General features: G+C 31.8%; 1 protein-coding gene across 3 annotated transcripts in view; it reads right to left on the reverse strand.

Annotated features, from left to right (window-relative positions):
• Positions 1 to 17,169, reverse strand: part of LOC136982588 (serine/arginine repetitive matrix protein 2-like) — a 145,680-nt gene that overhangs the window by 13,442 nt on the left and 115,069 nt on the right. For all 3 annotated transcript variants that reach the window (XR_010881902.1, XM_067279121.1, XM_067279120.1), the window contains 3 exons: positions 16,567 to 16,922; positions 8,325 to 8,492; positions 4,307 to 4,648 (listed from right to left, as the gene is read on the reverse strand). Coding sequence is in view for 2 of the 3 variants with exons in the window: in XM_067279121.1 (XP_067135222.1) it covers positions 4,307 to 4,648; positions 8,325 to 8,492; positions 16,567 to 16,922 (866 nt within the window). In the remaining variant the exon portion in view is untranslated. The remainder of the gene's footprint in view (positions 1 to 4,306; positions 4,649 to 8,324; positions 8,493 to 16,566; positions 16,923 to 17,169) is intronic.

The following is a 17,169-nucleotide window of genomic DNA, read 5'->3' on the forward strand; positions in this document are numbered from 1 at the left end:
TTTTCTATAAGACTACTCATTAACAGCACTTGTTTTATTTTCTTTACATTCAAGCAAGTAAAAATTAAACATTGCCTTTATATTCAGGTTAGGATCTAAGAATTTTCTGTCTGGATCACCGGAGGTAGGGAGCAGCACCATTTTTAGATATTTAATAGATTTATTATTGTAATTATTAACTAATAAAATTTTACTCCATAATATATGGTATATTATTTTGAAACTTGTCAAAGTGGACTTATATCACATTCAAAATAAAATTATTATTATTCTATTAACCAGCTAATTTTCTGTTTCCAAAATCTTAATGAATTTTGAATATAATAAGCTGCAGATTGTTTAAAATGAAAAATAACGTAAAATTGTAAACATAATAAAACAACTAATTTAATTTTTTTGGAAAATGGACTTAGGCCACTATTAAAATAAATGGCTCGATTATTGTATTTAAAAATTTTTCATAACTCTAGCATTCAGTTTTTGTACATCAAAGATTTTTTTAGCATTGTATCATCCCAGTAAACATTACATTGCTGGAAAAGTGTATAATAATATTTCACATTAATATGTAGAAGTTCTAGAGTTAAAGTACTTCAAAATTAAATTATTAAAACAAGCAAAACTCCTGACAAAATCCTGTTTAATTCTTCCAGATCATTCAAATTGGAACAAAATTGGTATGCTTCATTTTCTAAGTGATTTTATTATTTTAAATAAAACCTTTTGTCACCTAATCAGGTTTATTTGAAACTACATTCTTTCTATTTTATTACAACATAAATCTTTGGATGTTATCATTTGGATTTTGTTTTACAATAATGCTGTAAACTTTTCTCTAAATAAAAATATTGAGCTAATATACAAACCAGATTATATTACAGAAAGGCTTTTTCTCCCAACATATTTGTTATTTGGATGAAAATTTTTAAATAAATAGTAATTATAAATGTTCTGTGTTGCTGCCATAAAAATTTTTGCTACTATATTTTCTAATAAAATCCATCTGAAAAACAAAGCATTAACAAATATATCTCACTAACCTTATGAAGCTTTGCAAAATTTAAATTATCACAAATGTTTTCGGTCCCCTTAGGAACTTCTTTGGGTGGAATTCTAGTAGAGAAAATCTTTTCATTCTAATTTCTGTTTTGGATGTGTTCGAATCCAAAATGGAAATTAGAACAAAAAGATTTTCTCTACTAGAATTCCACCCAAAGAAGTTCCTAAGGGGACCGAAAACGTTTGTGATAATTTAAATTTTGCAAAGCTTCATAAGGTTAGTGAGATATATTTACTATATTTTCTATTGACAAGTTTTAAAAATCCACTTACATGAATGAGTTGTATCAGTGTTGTGCACATCTGAATATTTCATGTTACAGACAATTAATTTTGCTTTGAAAACAACATTTTAAATGTAAGTAATGTAAATTAGATCTTTTTGAGTCAATATAAGTAAAAATCCAAATATAAATTTGAAATGTGAAGTTGTGACTAAATGAGAATCATTACCGCTACACTAATTACGGGGGCAGGATAGGATTTCCAGAATAAACAAATGACGTGACAGTTAAGGTTTATTATTAAATTAGAAGCATCATTTATAATTTTTATTTCGTCATATTTTTTCATTCTATTTTGTGGATATTTTTCTTAAGTTATATTCTCAAAATTATTATTAAGGAGAAATTAAATAATTTATAAATTAAGTACAAATTATTTATCAAAAACTAACTTATATATTGTGAAAATAGACATTCAAATTAGAAATTAGCCAACATAACCAACTATATATTACAAAGAGTTAAAAAATTATATAAATATGAATTTGAAAAATTTAATTTTATAATTTTTTAAAATTTAATATAAAATTAAAAAATATAAATATCAAAAAAATATATAAGAAAATATGTTTACAAACAACTAATAGAACTTTCATATGGATATTTTAACAAAATATGAAAAAATTTTTAAACACAAGTCACCAAAATAGTGAGTTGTGTTTAAAAATATGCAATTATCTTAGTGATGGGAAACAGTTGAAACAAGTGAAATTTATGATGAAATCCTGTCTAAAAGGCTACAACATTTTGAACAACATTATACAAAAAATAATTTTATCGTCAATATTAAAATTATTTTCTGTTTAATATATTACTACTACTGGGTAAAGGAAATTAGTCATAAAATAAAAATGATAAAATCATATTTATTTATTTTTACACTTAATTTACATAATTGGGACAGTTTGTAGATGTCTGCAATCAAATTAGTAAGAGTAGCCATTGAGTACAGGAGTGAATAGATTTCTATACTACGAAGTTTAAATAATAAAGCAAAACAGTAACATTGTGTTTAGTTTCAATTCACTAATTATTATTTTGAAATAAATTTAACAATTATCAAATTGAAATTAAATAAAATTATTGTAATTATTAATAGATAGTCAAACTATAATCTAAATAACCCAGAAATTAATATAATTATTATAGAATATTTGGGCTTGGTTGTTTATGTACAATGATTTATTAACAAATAAAACAGATAAAACAATATTTTAATGCTTGAGACGGCAACTTTTAACCAGCAAACTTCAATTATTTTGATTTCAATGGCTGCCACTAAGGTGCAGAATATACAAAAATTTTATTTTCATTCTCCCAATTTTCTGCAGGAATATGTCTTGCAGATTATCCTCACGAAATTATGGTAGATATAATGTTTAAAAAGTCATTAATTACATATATTGTAGCACAATCATAGTATTATAATTATGTTTAAAAGAAATAGGCTAAACTATATATATATATATTACAGTCAAAACCTGTTTTTAGTTAGAATGCATTTTAGCTAGTTGAAACTAGTTTATACTGCATGTCTTTGTTAAAACCAGTTTTGTCTAGTTAAAACTAGTTTTAACTCAAATTCATTTTTGACTAGCAGTAAATTCTAGTTTTAACTAGACAAAACGGGTTTAGCAGTAAATTAACTAGACAAAACCCGTTTTGTCTAGTTAATTTACTGCTGTACATGTTTTGATTTTAGATAAAACTAGTTTTAACTTCTAACATTAGTTAAAACTAATTTTAGCTACATAAATATGTTTGGGGGAAATAAAGTTATGTATAGTGATTCGGAGGAAGATGACTAACATTATGCTTATAAAGGAAATTATAGCGATAATTTGGGTTTTGGAGGCCTCTAACGAAAATTGAGCACGTTTTTCAAATAAAACTTTGGAGTATATGAAAAAAATTGTATATTATGTTTGCAATGACGACTTTTTTACTGTCTGGCATTTTAGGCATCTCACCCTAAGTATCTGGGTAAGATGCCAAATGCCATTAGGGTAAGATAACAAATATAATTGCATAAAATTAATTTTCGAATAAACCAAATTTAATTTATTGCATATGTAGTACAAAGTACTTCATAGTAAGTATAACAGCGCAGTATAAGTATTGTTAAGTTTCTGCCCGTTCTAACACGCTCTATAGCTAGCTGAAAGCTTTTTTAGTCCATAAACCTTTTTGAGAAGTTTTTGTATAATTTCTATGCATATCCTGCAATAAAACGAGAAAACAAAAATTTATTTAAAATAGGCATATTGGAATTCAATTAACAAAAAATAGGCATGTTACCCCATGAAAAATGTGGCATCTTTTCCATTTGTCAGGGTAAGATGCCTACGTTGTACGTGTTCTAGCATGTCTGATCGGGATCGGCGGTAGCTCAGAATGGAAACTTTAGAATCGTAACTACATCACACATTAATTCCACAATTTTTAATAAATTCTATTTTAAGTTTTAGTTTTAAAATGATTCTAGAAACATTTCGCAACAAAAACTTCGTTCTTACCTTGCTTTTATTCTTCCTTCTCGGTGAAGAACTTCGTGAAGGACAGTGAAGAAGATGTCACCGTTTGAAAATATCAAAAAGTAGGCATCTTCCCCCACTTACCATCTTACCCCGAATCACTCTATATATGTTGCAGTCAAAACCAGTTTTTAGTTAGGATGCATTTTAACTAGTTTATACTGGATGTCTTTGTTAAAACTCGTTTTGTCTAGTTAAAACTAGAATTTACTGCTAGTCAAAAATGAATTTGAGTTAAAACTAGTTTTAACTAGACAAAACGAGTTTTAACAAAGACATCCACTATAAACTAGTTTCAACTAGTTGAAACGCGTTCTAACTAAAAATGGGTTTTGACTGTAACATATATCTATATACATAAGTTAATAAGATAATATACTGGTTCATTATAAATAGCATTAACCATAATATTTTAAATTATTTTAATACTTTATCTTTTGATGGGAAGAATCTGACTCTGAAGAGGAAGAATGATGTCTAACTGCTGAAGATTGTGAAAGATTACTTTCGGAGGACAATGTAGATGATGATGAGGATGAACGATATCCATTATATTTTGAAGAACTGCCATACTCTTTTTTCTTAGAAATTTTAGTTAATTTAACATTTTGTGATTCTGAGTCATTTGGAGAATTTTCTATGTTTTTTCCTTTCACTGAAGAGTTTTTAGCTGACTTTTTTGGAATTCTTTCTTTTAATGTTACTTTATGTTTATTTTTTAAACTTTGATGTTCTTGTTTTCTTTGCTCCGATGGCTTCTTTCTTGATGTTCTATTAATTATAAAATTTTATATTATTTATAATCTACACAAGTTAATTTACAAAAATTTAAATACAGTGCCATGACAAAAATAAACAGGCTTTACACTAAATGATTGCATCACCTCTGGTTTGACCATTGCTCTTATCCACTGAGGCATAGACTCAACAAGTTTCTAAACTACTGTTTCGTTACTTTCTAACACTTTTGATGTAATTTTTGTTTCACAACAGCCAAATTCAATGATACATCATTATGTCTAATTAGACATTCCAGTATATCCTAAAGATAATCAATTAGATTAACGATGGGCTCTGTAGAAACCAGTTCATTACAATATGAACACAAGCATTACTGTCTTAAAACACCGCTGAACCATCAGGGTGAAAATGATAGATTATGGGAAGTATTTGGGTCATTATCATTTTAATATAGTCGTGTGACTTCAGGGTCTGCTTGACAATGATAGTTGATCCAAACCACACCAACAAAATATCCCAGACCACTACAAATCTGCAGAGTCTTGAACTGTTGAACACAAGCTGGATCAGTGTTTCATGGGTGTTTTCTGTGCACACATTGGCATCCAGTGCAGCAAAATATGAAGAATCTTTAGTGATGGCTTAAGTGACACTTTCTCAGTCAGCAAGAATACAGTCTTTGTGTTCACTGCAAACTGCAGAGATTTTCATTCCAACTTGCATGAGCTGAGTGGCTTAAACTGGAAGGAACATGCCAATAATCAACAAATCCTGCTGAAAATCCATGACTGAGTAGCAAACTGGTTTACTATTCAAAAGATACAATCACACAGCAACATCTAAAACTAGATAGTTATACAGTTGAGTCCGCACCCCATGGGGAAGTGAAAGTGTGTCGAGTTATCCGATATGACGACTAAAGCGAAGTTGAAAAAACCGCAATACAGTAGAACCCCCTATAACACGGTAGATACGTTCCGTGTTGTACGAGTCCCTTAAATATATGAGCCAATCGCAGCCCGGCACGTGTGCAGTTTAAGGGCTACGGCTGTTTGAAAGGTTTTCTTCCATAAAATTAATTGATTCTAGAATAATTTGACTCAACATTTCCAAATCACATATAATTTTTTTGGGAATAATCCGTATAAATTACGCTATAAACAAAAAATTGCTGGATTACTTACTGAGTGTGCACTGTTCGAAGACGCCATTGCCTAAGCTTGTTTTCGTCGCGGAGCAACTCATCAAATGGCGAATGCGTTTCCTGATAAGTTATTCTTTTTGCGAAGAATTCGCTGAACTTTGGAGACATCATTAATAGAAATATAATTTTTATGGCCATTGAATAATACTGTAAATGTTTTTTTCACAAGAACTGTATAAAATTTATCAATACTTTCCAGCCTAAACTCTCTGTATATATGCCTGGCGCTGGATGGCAGCAAGTAGTTCGGCTGCTCGTCCACCATTGGTCCAGAATCGACCAATCCTGTCTCGACACGAGTCGGCGATGATGTTTTACCATGTTATACGAGTCTCTTTTAGCGTGTTATACAAACCTGATCGCAATTTTTTCACCGTGTTATAGGAAACTGTGTTATATGAACCCGTGTTATAGGGGGGTCTACTGTACTACAATTAGGAAAATACGGTAGTGCAATGTACCTCTCTGACCATCTATCACTGGCACTAAAGTTGGTTTCTACTCCAAGTACCCTAGCAATTTCCATTGCCTTTTGTTTCAGTTCATCAAATCTTCCTGTTTTCAGTCCCAAAACAGGAAGATTCGATGAACGAATTTGCTTTAGCCAATGTACGAGAGCATCTTTGACATCTTTGTATAGCGACTTTCTCTGGCATTTTCGAGACAGCCGCGATGAAAATCCAAGAAAAAGTTTATTAATTTCCTCTTTTTTCTTCAGGATTTCCACCAATGTTGTTTTTGGTAGAATTTTTTGTTTTACAAATTCGGCTTGCGGAATTTTCTTACATTCAAATTCAGATACAAGTTTGTATTTTTCCTTCAGCATAAGCATTGTTAGTTTTCGGACACCCATTTCTAACAAAAATGTGAAACACGTGCTACAAATAACGCTTGACGTGAGAAAATGCAAAATCGGATTCTGCTGTGACGTTGGTATAGATTGTACCTTTTCTTTTTGTTTATTTTATATATAAAAATACATAAAATGTTAAGGCATTTTTATTAATATTTATACTGTATATTAGTAAATAAGTTGACTCCCTGCTGAAAAAAATGAGTTCACACCACACAGTAAACCGTGGTGTGAACTCATTTTTTTCAGGAGGGGAGTCGACTTATCAGATGTCTAAATGAGTGTGGGACAACAAAAGTATGTCAATTTATCCAATGGTGATGAGTTAAACGGTGTCGAATAAACTGGAGTTTTTTAGCATTAACGCCTATGTAAGTCGGCCGGGACCACAGAAAACTGACTACTTAACCGATGGTGTCGAGTTATCCAGGTTTCGACTTATGCGGACTCGACTGTATTTGCTATTAAAGTTTCTTTTGATAGAAAGTTAAGAAGTGATACTATTTCCTAATGAAAATATTGTATTCCATGTAGATGAATAATATCACAAATTAATAATTGGATTTGTGTTAGTTTTTCTTAACAAAACACAAATTCTTTAATCAGGATCCTCCAATACTCTTTTTCTGCCATATTTAAAGTAATTTGCAGATAAAATTAAATCATATGTCTCTGTGTTCTTATCTTATAGTATAGTATTTAAAATGTCTACTCAGACTAATTTTTTAACAGGACATATTATACTGATGTCTTTGTTCAGCAAAAGTTAAGAAAGCTTATCAGAAAAAACAGTCTTTATTTTCCACCTGTTATAGTAATTTGCAGATACTTAATTATATTGATGCTATTTGTTCCAGACTCTCTTGACATTAGTACGGTATAACCATCCTTGGTACTCTAAATTATTAGTACATGATATCTAAAGTTTATTGAATATTTTTAAATGTCATACTGTCAATTTGTTTGTTGACGAATAATATTGCAACAGTGATTGGACTCTTGACACGGTCTTGAATCCTCAATGAATAGTTGTGAAAGCCATTACTATTAGTGAACTGCCAGTTCGTGAGTATCTTCAACAATAGTTTACGACTAGGTTATACCTACTTTAAGCAATACATAAAATATTAGGGATGAGTGATAGATGGGAGAATAATGCATAGGTTAAAATGAGTTTGATTTGATCTTTTTGTCATGGCACTATGTAATTTATAATAATCAAATAATTCTTACTTAAAATGTTAAAAATAATGCTTAACAAATTTAAGTGTTAATTTTATAACAGTAATTTTTAAATGCAGTAATAAAAAACATTTATAATTGAATCTATTAAGTACACTTTGTTCTTATACGCATAAGAGTTACAAAATTCCTTTTGGGAAACAATAATGTCTACAGAAATGGTAATTGTATCTATCAATTTTTATTAAATTGATGATGTTAAATTTGACAACAGCCAATCCAATAAATTAGAACTAATTTTTAATCAATAAGCAATTATTGATTGTGTTTCACATAAAAGTGTGTAGAATAAATAAGAAGATTCATATAGATTCATATTTTGATATTTTTAATAACAATTTTCATATTGAAGAAAATCTAATAGCATCATCAAAAATTAAAGTTAGCATAAAATTACTTCAGCTTACTTTTCTTCTCTAATAGAATTATTCTGCTTGCTTCGACTATACGGAATTGGTGAATAACTTAAAGATCTCGATTCTCTGGTTGACGATAAATGTTTTTCATTTTTCTTATGATTTTCTTTTTCGTTAGGCAGTTTCTTGTGATGTTTTTTTTTAACGGGTAACTTTTCTCTATAAACAAGAAAATTGTCATCATTGAAAATTAATAAAAAAAAATAAAATAAACTATATTCATTTTAATAGCAATCTAATTATTTTCTTAACAAAATTATTATTTTAATCAATTATTCACTTATTCAATATTAATATAACTGTGTATATTCTTTACTTCTATAATTTTATACAGTTTTTTCCCTCTTTTTACTGTTGTATATTTAATTATTTTTAGGCTAGTTTCAGAGTTGGTCAACTCTGTGTGAATTCAAAATAAATCAAACACTAAGAAGAGTACAGGAGTTAAATTTTTTTATTTGGTTGAACATTTTTTAGTATTTCTCTGTCCCATTGTCAGAGAAAACAGAACAGTTCAAATCATAAATTTGAATGAGAAATCCTTACATTTCCATTGAGTGTCCCGGAGAAATTCACAAGTGTTAGTAGTTTTTTTAAAGATTAAAACAAAACATACTTGATTTAAAATGTTACCATAGTTTTTAAAGGTAGATGTCATCAATTTTGTAAAATAGGACTGATATTTTTGTTGCAGAATTGAAACAAAAAAAAGAAGTAAAAGAATAAAAATAATATAAAATAACAAAAATTCTAATGAAAAATAGAACATAACACAAAAAACAAAATAAAATAGGATAAATTAATATGAATGGACATATATCACATAGTAGCCTTATAAATGTATTTTAATCCCAATTCAGGGTCCTGGAGTTTTGAAAGTTAAAATCAGCACTGGGTGGGAAGTGGACAATAATATTTGCCAAAAACATTCATTTTCCTCAATAAATTGTTTGCCAGAAATATTTATTATGTTTAGTTTGTGTTTCATTCCCATACTTCTTACTTATTGAAATTTTAGGTAACATGTTACAAGTCTTAAATGAATGTTCAAACTTTCAGATGTTCAAAAACACTAAAATGCATTATCAACATTTGTGTTCCATTTTTTTTTGTTTATGGATTCTGATAATGGAATTTATGGTCCCAAAAAATGTTTAAATCTGAATAAAAAGATAAACTCCTTAACCGTTCAGGTGTTACGTTTTCTTCTAACATTTCGAGGAATCTAGTTTATGTAAGTGTTTTCGTATCTCCATTTTTTGACTTTCCTAACCAAAAATCTGATTCAATTGTGAAAGCTGGACACTGGTTTGTCTTGTTTGAACAGCTTATTTTGTGTATCTTGTCAGTTGGACCATCATTTGGCATCCAACAGGCCTTGCTGAATTCCAGACAAGTTCTTATCATGTTCACACCAGCTCAAGGTAGTTCTGGATGGGATGCAGCCCAGGTAGCTGCCATTGACACACAAAGTAAAAAACCCATTGATGATTACATTGATAAATTTTCAATTGGCAGAACCCAAAGTATTTGTTGAAGAAGACAAGAGTTCATTTTCTGCTTACTTCACATATTTTTAATATTTGCATTTGATTTATCCTCAATTATTAGCTGTTAAAAATAAATAAACAAATTATAGAAGCATGTTTTAAATTATGTGAAAAACAGCATAAACATTTATTAGACCTCTCTTTAAAAAGAACTGAGTTTTTTCTTCAAGAACAAACACGTTAATTGCGCGTCAGTGATGGTCTAGGGTCCATTCACGAGGACGGTAGAACCTCGACAACATACATAAAAGGTACTTTGTTGCGACGATCGATGACATGCTGGCAAGAGAGCTGGACTCAGAGTGCAGTAGGTAGGTCAACCTATGCCTTCGTGCCTGATGTTGGCCTTACTCCAGTGAGTTTTGTGTTGGTATAAAACGCAAATACTGACCGGACATGGGAGGTTTTCCCCACTTCAAGTCCAAATTTGGACAAGGAGATGGTAGCTGCTCCTGTGGGTGTCCTCGCGGAGACGCGAGACACTATATGCTTGACTGTCCTCTAAAGCCGGATGCACACATGCGGCGCGGCAAGGAAAAGCGGCAGAATGACGTCATTTTTTCTCGCCGCAGAAGTCAATTTTGTGCCGCTTTTCTCGTGCCGCAAAAGTTGGTTGAATTCTATCTTTGGCGGCGGTCGCCGCCAAGACACATTTCTATCAGCCAATAACAGTTCGTCTGGTAATCACGTGAGAAAATACAACCACGTGGTGTTTTAATGGCAGAAAGTTCGACGCAATTAACCGAGATAACAAATATCAGAAGAAAGGAGGATGCACACATGCAACGCAGCAAGGAAAAGCGGTGACGCAAACGCGTCTTTGCCGCACGGCAGCACGACCACACAAGCGGCAATCCGTTTACATTTCGGCGCATGCATTCAGTATTCAAGATGGCGAACGATATCGACACTCCGCTATCCACATGTTTACAAATTTTGTTTTGTACCGATTTTGCTTTTGTTTAGCTAGAAGATTTCGTCGAAGATTCGAATGAATATTTTGGATTAGAGATATCGTATTGGCAAGAATCTTGCCGAGATATTTTGTTGGATCGATAAAGAACTGATGTACAAAATAGGCTTATTCTTCGATTAAGATCTCTCGATAAAGAATACTATTTTGAGTAAGATTCAGTTGTTTTGTTCTTTGAATTAAATTATATATGATTATTTGTGTAGAATTTGTGTTAAATTTATTATTCCTGATATTTGTTATCTCGGTTAACCACGTCGAACTTTCCACCATTAAAACACCACGTGATTGTATTTTCTCACGTGACTGCCAGACGAAATGTTATTGGCTGATAGAAACGCGTCTTGGCGGCGGCCGTCGCCGCGAAAGATATAATTCGACCAACTTTCGCAGCATGAAAGAAGCGGCACGAAATAGACCTCTGCGGCGAGAAAAAGTGACGTCATTCTGCCGCTTTTCCTCTGGGGCTATACCTCTGAGTGCGGCCCATACTCGCCTTAACAACTGCCGCTTTTCCTTGCCGCGCCGCATGTGTGCATTCGGCTTAAAGGGGAAAGGATAATAAATTTAACACAAATTCTACACAAATAATCGTATATAATTTAATTCAAAGAACAAAACAACCGAATCTTACTCGAAATAGTGTTATTTATCGAGAAATCTTAATCGAGGAATAAGCCTATTTTGTACACAAGTTCTTTCTCGATCCAAGAAAATATCTCTAATCCAAAATCTTCGTTCGAATCTTAGACAAAATCTAGCTAAATAAAGCAAGCGCGGTACAAAACAAAATTTGTAAACATGTGGATAGCGGCAGTTCAGTATCGTTCGTCATAGAGCTCTCTAGTTCGTCATCTTGAATACTGAACGCATGCGCCGAAATGTAAGCGGATTGCCGCTTGTGTGGTTGTGCTGCCGCGCGGCGAAGACGCATTCGCAACACCGCTTTTCGCTGAAGCGCCGCATGTGTGCATCCTCCTTTACTGAGGACTTTCGCCTAGGGGCCGACCAGGTCAACTGGAGCATGCCCCCTGAACGAGTACTTAGAACGCTAGCAGCTAGTAAAGGAAACCTAAAGAAACTAAAGGAATTGATGGTAAAGGTCATGGATCTACTTGACCTTTAGAGCTCAGTGGACGCACTAAGCAGGGTGCCCCACTGGGCAGGGTGCCCCTTCTTGTAGGGAGGGTACCCCGCTGTCCGATGTTCGAATGTCTGAATGCAATACTGTTTGAACGATGATATTTTCTATAAGTGAGCTAATACTTGACAGAGCAAAGCTAAACTGCAGCACAGACTGCATATATACACACAAAAGTTATGCCAAAGTTAAAGCGTTGGGCCTAAGGGAACAGATGGGAGCCCGAAAGAAGTACCCGGTGGCCCAACTAAAAGAGTCCAAGACTACCTTACGGTACGAGACCAAAGCCTATGATTAAGGCATAGTCTCTTCTAACCCTGTGGTGCCAATAGGCGGGGCAGGGCAAGAGTTTGCTTTATGAGGTTAGGGTCCATTCGTACGTGCGTGGTGGCGGAAGAGACGTATCTGACAAAAACCGACAAAAAGAAACATAAAACAAACATATACTATGTACAAAATAGTTTGCTTTAGAACAATCGGCCGTTCGGACATCCTGGGCGTCAATGTGGTTCTTTAATGGTCGATCGAAGGTGGCCCCGGGACAGTGGCGTTGACAAGTCTGTAGGGCACGGAGAGACTTCGTCTGTTGGCGTCGGGGACACGGTCTAAGTCCGAAGTGGCACGGGTTACGGGTTGGCACAATAGACGAGAAATTGTTTTTTTTTTTTTTTTTTTTTTTTTTTTTTTGCGCGTTGACACACGGCGTTTTGGTTATTCGGAACGTTAACCGAGTGCAAGGTGTCCTCGATTGTCGGAGATTATATCAATCTCCGTTCTTTCTTTCGTCCATTTGATTAGTCGTTCTCCCTCAATCACGCTTCCCGAGTGGTCGGTCCCTGGTTACTAAACGTAACGAGACTCTTACCTGGAGCGCAAGAAAAGTCAAAATCGAAGACGAATTCGATCTTCCACCGATGACAGACGACTTCCTTCCGCCATTTATGGTTTCTGCCTGGCAGTTTGATATAAACAATGGGTGTCCGACTACAAATGACGTTTACCTTGTTTTTTTAAACTAATCAATTTTTCTCTAAATTAACCGTTTTTTCGCGTCTTTTGTGACGGGTCAGACCTGTCCGGTACATGACATTTCCATAAAAGTTTTAAACAAATACTGGAAATGACAAAAATAAACAATTTACGTATTTTAGTTCTAAAATACAAATAATACATACATAATACAAATTGACATGATACAAACAATAATAGAAAAACTTGTTTTTTTTATTTTTTATAAACTAACTCTATTTGGCGATTTTTTTCCGGCAAAGTCGTTAATTACTTTATCGTAAAAGTCGCCGGTCGTCGACTCCATCAACGTATTTAAAAGCTCTTTTTCTATCGAAAGCGACGCTAGCGACCACAATTTTTCCTCCGACCGAGTGTTCCTGGCCAATGTACGAATTCGCTTCGTGGTCGAAAAACTGCGCTCAACAGACCCACCGGTAGATGGTCTCGTAAAAATTAACGATATTAAATCGTATAATTCTTTTAGTACGTCTTTGTTCGGATCGACATTAATTATAATACTTTTTATGTCTAAGAGTTACTTGTCAATATAGTCCGGACACGAATATAAATATTGCGATTCACTACGTAATTCAGATAAATCAAAAAATTTCCCATATAATATACTTAATTCAAAGAATTAAAACACGCCTGGAAAAATTGTTTTTCATAATATTAAAATTATTAACATTTAAAAGTGATAAAAATTCTAAAGATTTTCTGACAATATAATTACAGTATAATTAAAAGAAAATTATAATTAAGTATAACTTTGCGAAGAAACGTACATAAAAATAACATTGAATACTCTTTACTTTTTAAATCTTAAACAATTCACGTAATCAGACAGCTCCCTGCCAGTGGCTAAGGAATAGAATCGTTGAAAGCGTTATGGTGTGTAGCATCCACCGGCTAAACCGGCTGAGGTTGGTGCTCTGTAAAGCGCATGCGCCAATGCCCTCTGGCTGCTTTACACCATTCAGTTATTCTCGCCGTGAAAGCTGTCTCGGAAGCGCTTCCATTCCGCCACTGATATTCGAATATACAATAGCAATCTTATCGTTTTTTTTCACATGTAGTATAGAAATTTGTAATAAGATACATAATGCGGTTATAATAAAATATTAATTTTAATTTATTCAAAGTACGTGAAAATTTATATTTTAGAAAATACAAGGGAAGGTTATTGGAAGGTGGAAGCGGCGCTTCCACCGCTTCCAATGACGGCACGCCACTGGTTAAAAATAAACAAACAAATTATAGAAGCATGTTTTAAATTATGTGAAAAACAGCATAAACATTTATTAGACCTCTCTTTAAAAAGAACTGAGTTTTTTCTTCAAGAACAAACACTATTGCTACAAAATGTATCACAAAAGATTAAATAGTAAATTCTTGTTAAGTTTAATGATCATGAATCGAAGACTTTTTTCAGGTTTAACCCCTTTTTTCCTATTTTAATTTTTTAATTATTAAGTTTAATGTAATTAAACATAAAAACGAAAAAAAACGAAAGAAATGTGTTAATTTTGAAGAAAAAGCTTCAAAGTACAATCTCCTTTGTCTCGCCTTTCCGCGAAATCTGACACCGATGAGTCATTGTGTTTACAGCTGGATGACCTTGAGAACATCTGGTATTGTCTTTCGCGGGACATTCTCATGAAAGTCTCAGGAGAAGAAGGGTAAAAAGTAGGGTGAATACTAGATGGCGCTATATTTCTAAATATTTTTTAAAATTACGATTTTAATTGAAATTTCCGACCCCGCCGACTTAATTAAACGTATATATAATAAAATCTATTGGATGTTGTTTTTGACATCAGAAAATAGCTTTAAATAACTTTACCGAAGTAAAATCGGCGCACTAGAACTTTAGAACGATGAATGAAATTCCATAAAAAACAATTAAGCGTTAATCGCATGTCATTAAAGGTTAATTAAAATCGCAATAAAATTTTTTCGCGCAGGTAAAATTTTTTTTAAACAATTTAAGGACTTAAAAAACATTCGAAACTTTCAAAAAAAAATTATTTTTTTTCCCAGGGCCCAAACGCTCGTTTTGTTTGTAACGCTATGGAACTAACAACTACATATATTCATTATTTACATAACAGAATAAAAATGTTGCTAAATGTCCAGATGGTTTCATGCTCAGAGAAAATACTATTGGATTCCATTGTGTTGGAACACACTAGTTCAATTTACAATCTCATAACATGTTACAGAATGTAGCAAACAAGTTCAATTTTAATCTATATCTCTGTACTACAATGCATTATAAAAGTAAATACAAAGATTCTGAAAACATTTTTACATATCATTTTTACACATTAACATTATTATATAATAATTTTAAAAAGCCAATGCTAATAATTTTTGAAAAGTCAATTCGTTACTTAATAAAATATTTTTCAAAACTCTTAAATGTTTCACTCTTCCCTAAACTGGGCAAGTAAATAAAATAATAAACACACTAACATGTGTGCATGATTTTGGCACCAAATACTCTGTGCCAAATTGCAACTCCTGGCATGTACTCCTTGTCGCAGTGCTGTCGACAGCAGTGCGATTTTAGAAATGAGACATAGTCTCGTCAATAATCAACAGTAAATAATGTTAGTGCAATTGTCATCCTTCAAAGAAAACAGTCAAGAATCCTTAAACTTCTTTCAAACAAGCAACAACAAACTCCACACTTATTGTTATAATTAAACAAAATGAATTTCATATTAATACAGTAAAATGGGATTTTTGTGATCATTATGCTATAGATGTTTGTATCATTTTAAAAAATTCATAATAGTGGTGTGTGGGATTCAAAATTGCAAGTTTAGTGGTCATGAGGTTCAGAAAGGTTGACGATCGCTGCTCTGTATACTTTTATCTACATCTGTTTTATATATTATATATTTATATTATTATTTTATTATATACAGTATATTAAAAGCAAAATGTTCCGTCACCACCAACCGAAACCAAAACTTCACAAAAAATTGCTATAGAGACTCAACTCTGACTTCCTGGATGAAATATAACCAAATCAATCAAGACAAACAACAAGTACTTTATCCACATTTTCCAAAATATTGTGTTTCAATTGAATTGATTTTAATTTAAATTAATTAATTTTTATTTTACTTTTAGTTTCGGTTTTGGTGTAAAGGCCAGAGTTTTAATTATTATTTCATTACTTTTAAATTTAATTATTATTTTTAGTTTTAATTAACTGGCTACCTAATTGTGTATAAATACAGATGAATACCTAGTGCATTAATAATGGGGAGTTATTAATGCAATAGGTATAAGCTGGACATGCTGGCATACCAAATGACATGTTAACAGAATTTCATTGTATACTCAATCTGAGATGACATGCTGCAATGTCAAACGTGCTTGTTTGTAATTAAAAACCTTTCAAACTAAAGAAGTTTAATGCCAAAAGACAGTTTGGCTTATTCTTAACAAACAGATTTTACAGTATCAATATTATAAAATTTTATTTATTATTATTATATTCATATACTAATAATAATTAAGCTTAAATTTACTTAATATACTAACCTAACTTTATGACTTATGGGCGAAGATGATGACGACGACGAAGAATACGAAGACGACGACGACGAAGATGAAGAACACAATTCGATTTTCTTTCTTTTTGAAATTTTGTGATTTAATTTAATGGTTTCCTCATCCGAAGACATTTCACTGTAATCCCTTTTTCCTTTCTGTCTGTTTTGTGATGATTTTGAATGTTTATCAGTTATGGATTTTGATCTATTTCTTATATCTGTCCGATCAATTTGTCTTTTCTTCCTACTACGAGAAGTTATTACTATATTATTTTCATCTTTTGTTATTTCTGGTGATGAATCTGATGATGATGATGAACTCTCCTTTTGTTTTTTCCTGTTTCTCTATTAATGAAAATTAATTTATTTAATACTTAATATTATAAATTATAATTATTAAAAAAAAATCTTTGAATATTAAGTTTTAAATTTTAAATATCTCAAATTAAAAAAATTGTTAATTTTAATCAATTAAGTAATAAATTTATTAATGTATAAAATGTTTTTTTACAAAATCATTATTATTTTAATTGCAAGAAATTTTAATTATTTTATTTTATATATAATAAAACTTCTATATAATATATAATAA

Source organism: Centruroides vittatus, unplaced genomic scaffold (assembly GCF_030686945.1).
Source record: "Centruroides vittatus isolate TY-2023 unplaced genomic scaffold, ASM3068694v2 contig_854, whole genome shotgun sequence".
NCBI classification, from domain to species: Eukaryota; Metazoa; Arthropoda; class Arachnida; order Scorpiones; family Buthidae; genus Centruroides; species Centruroides vittatus.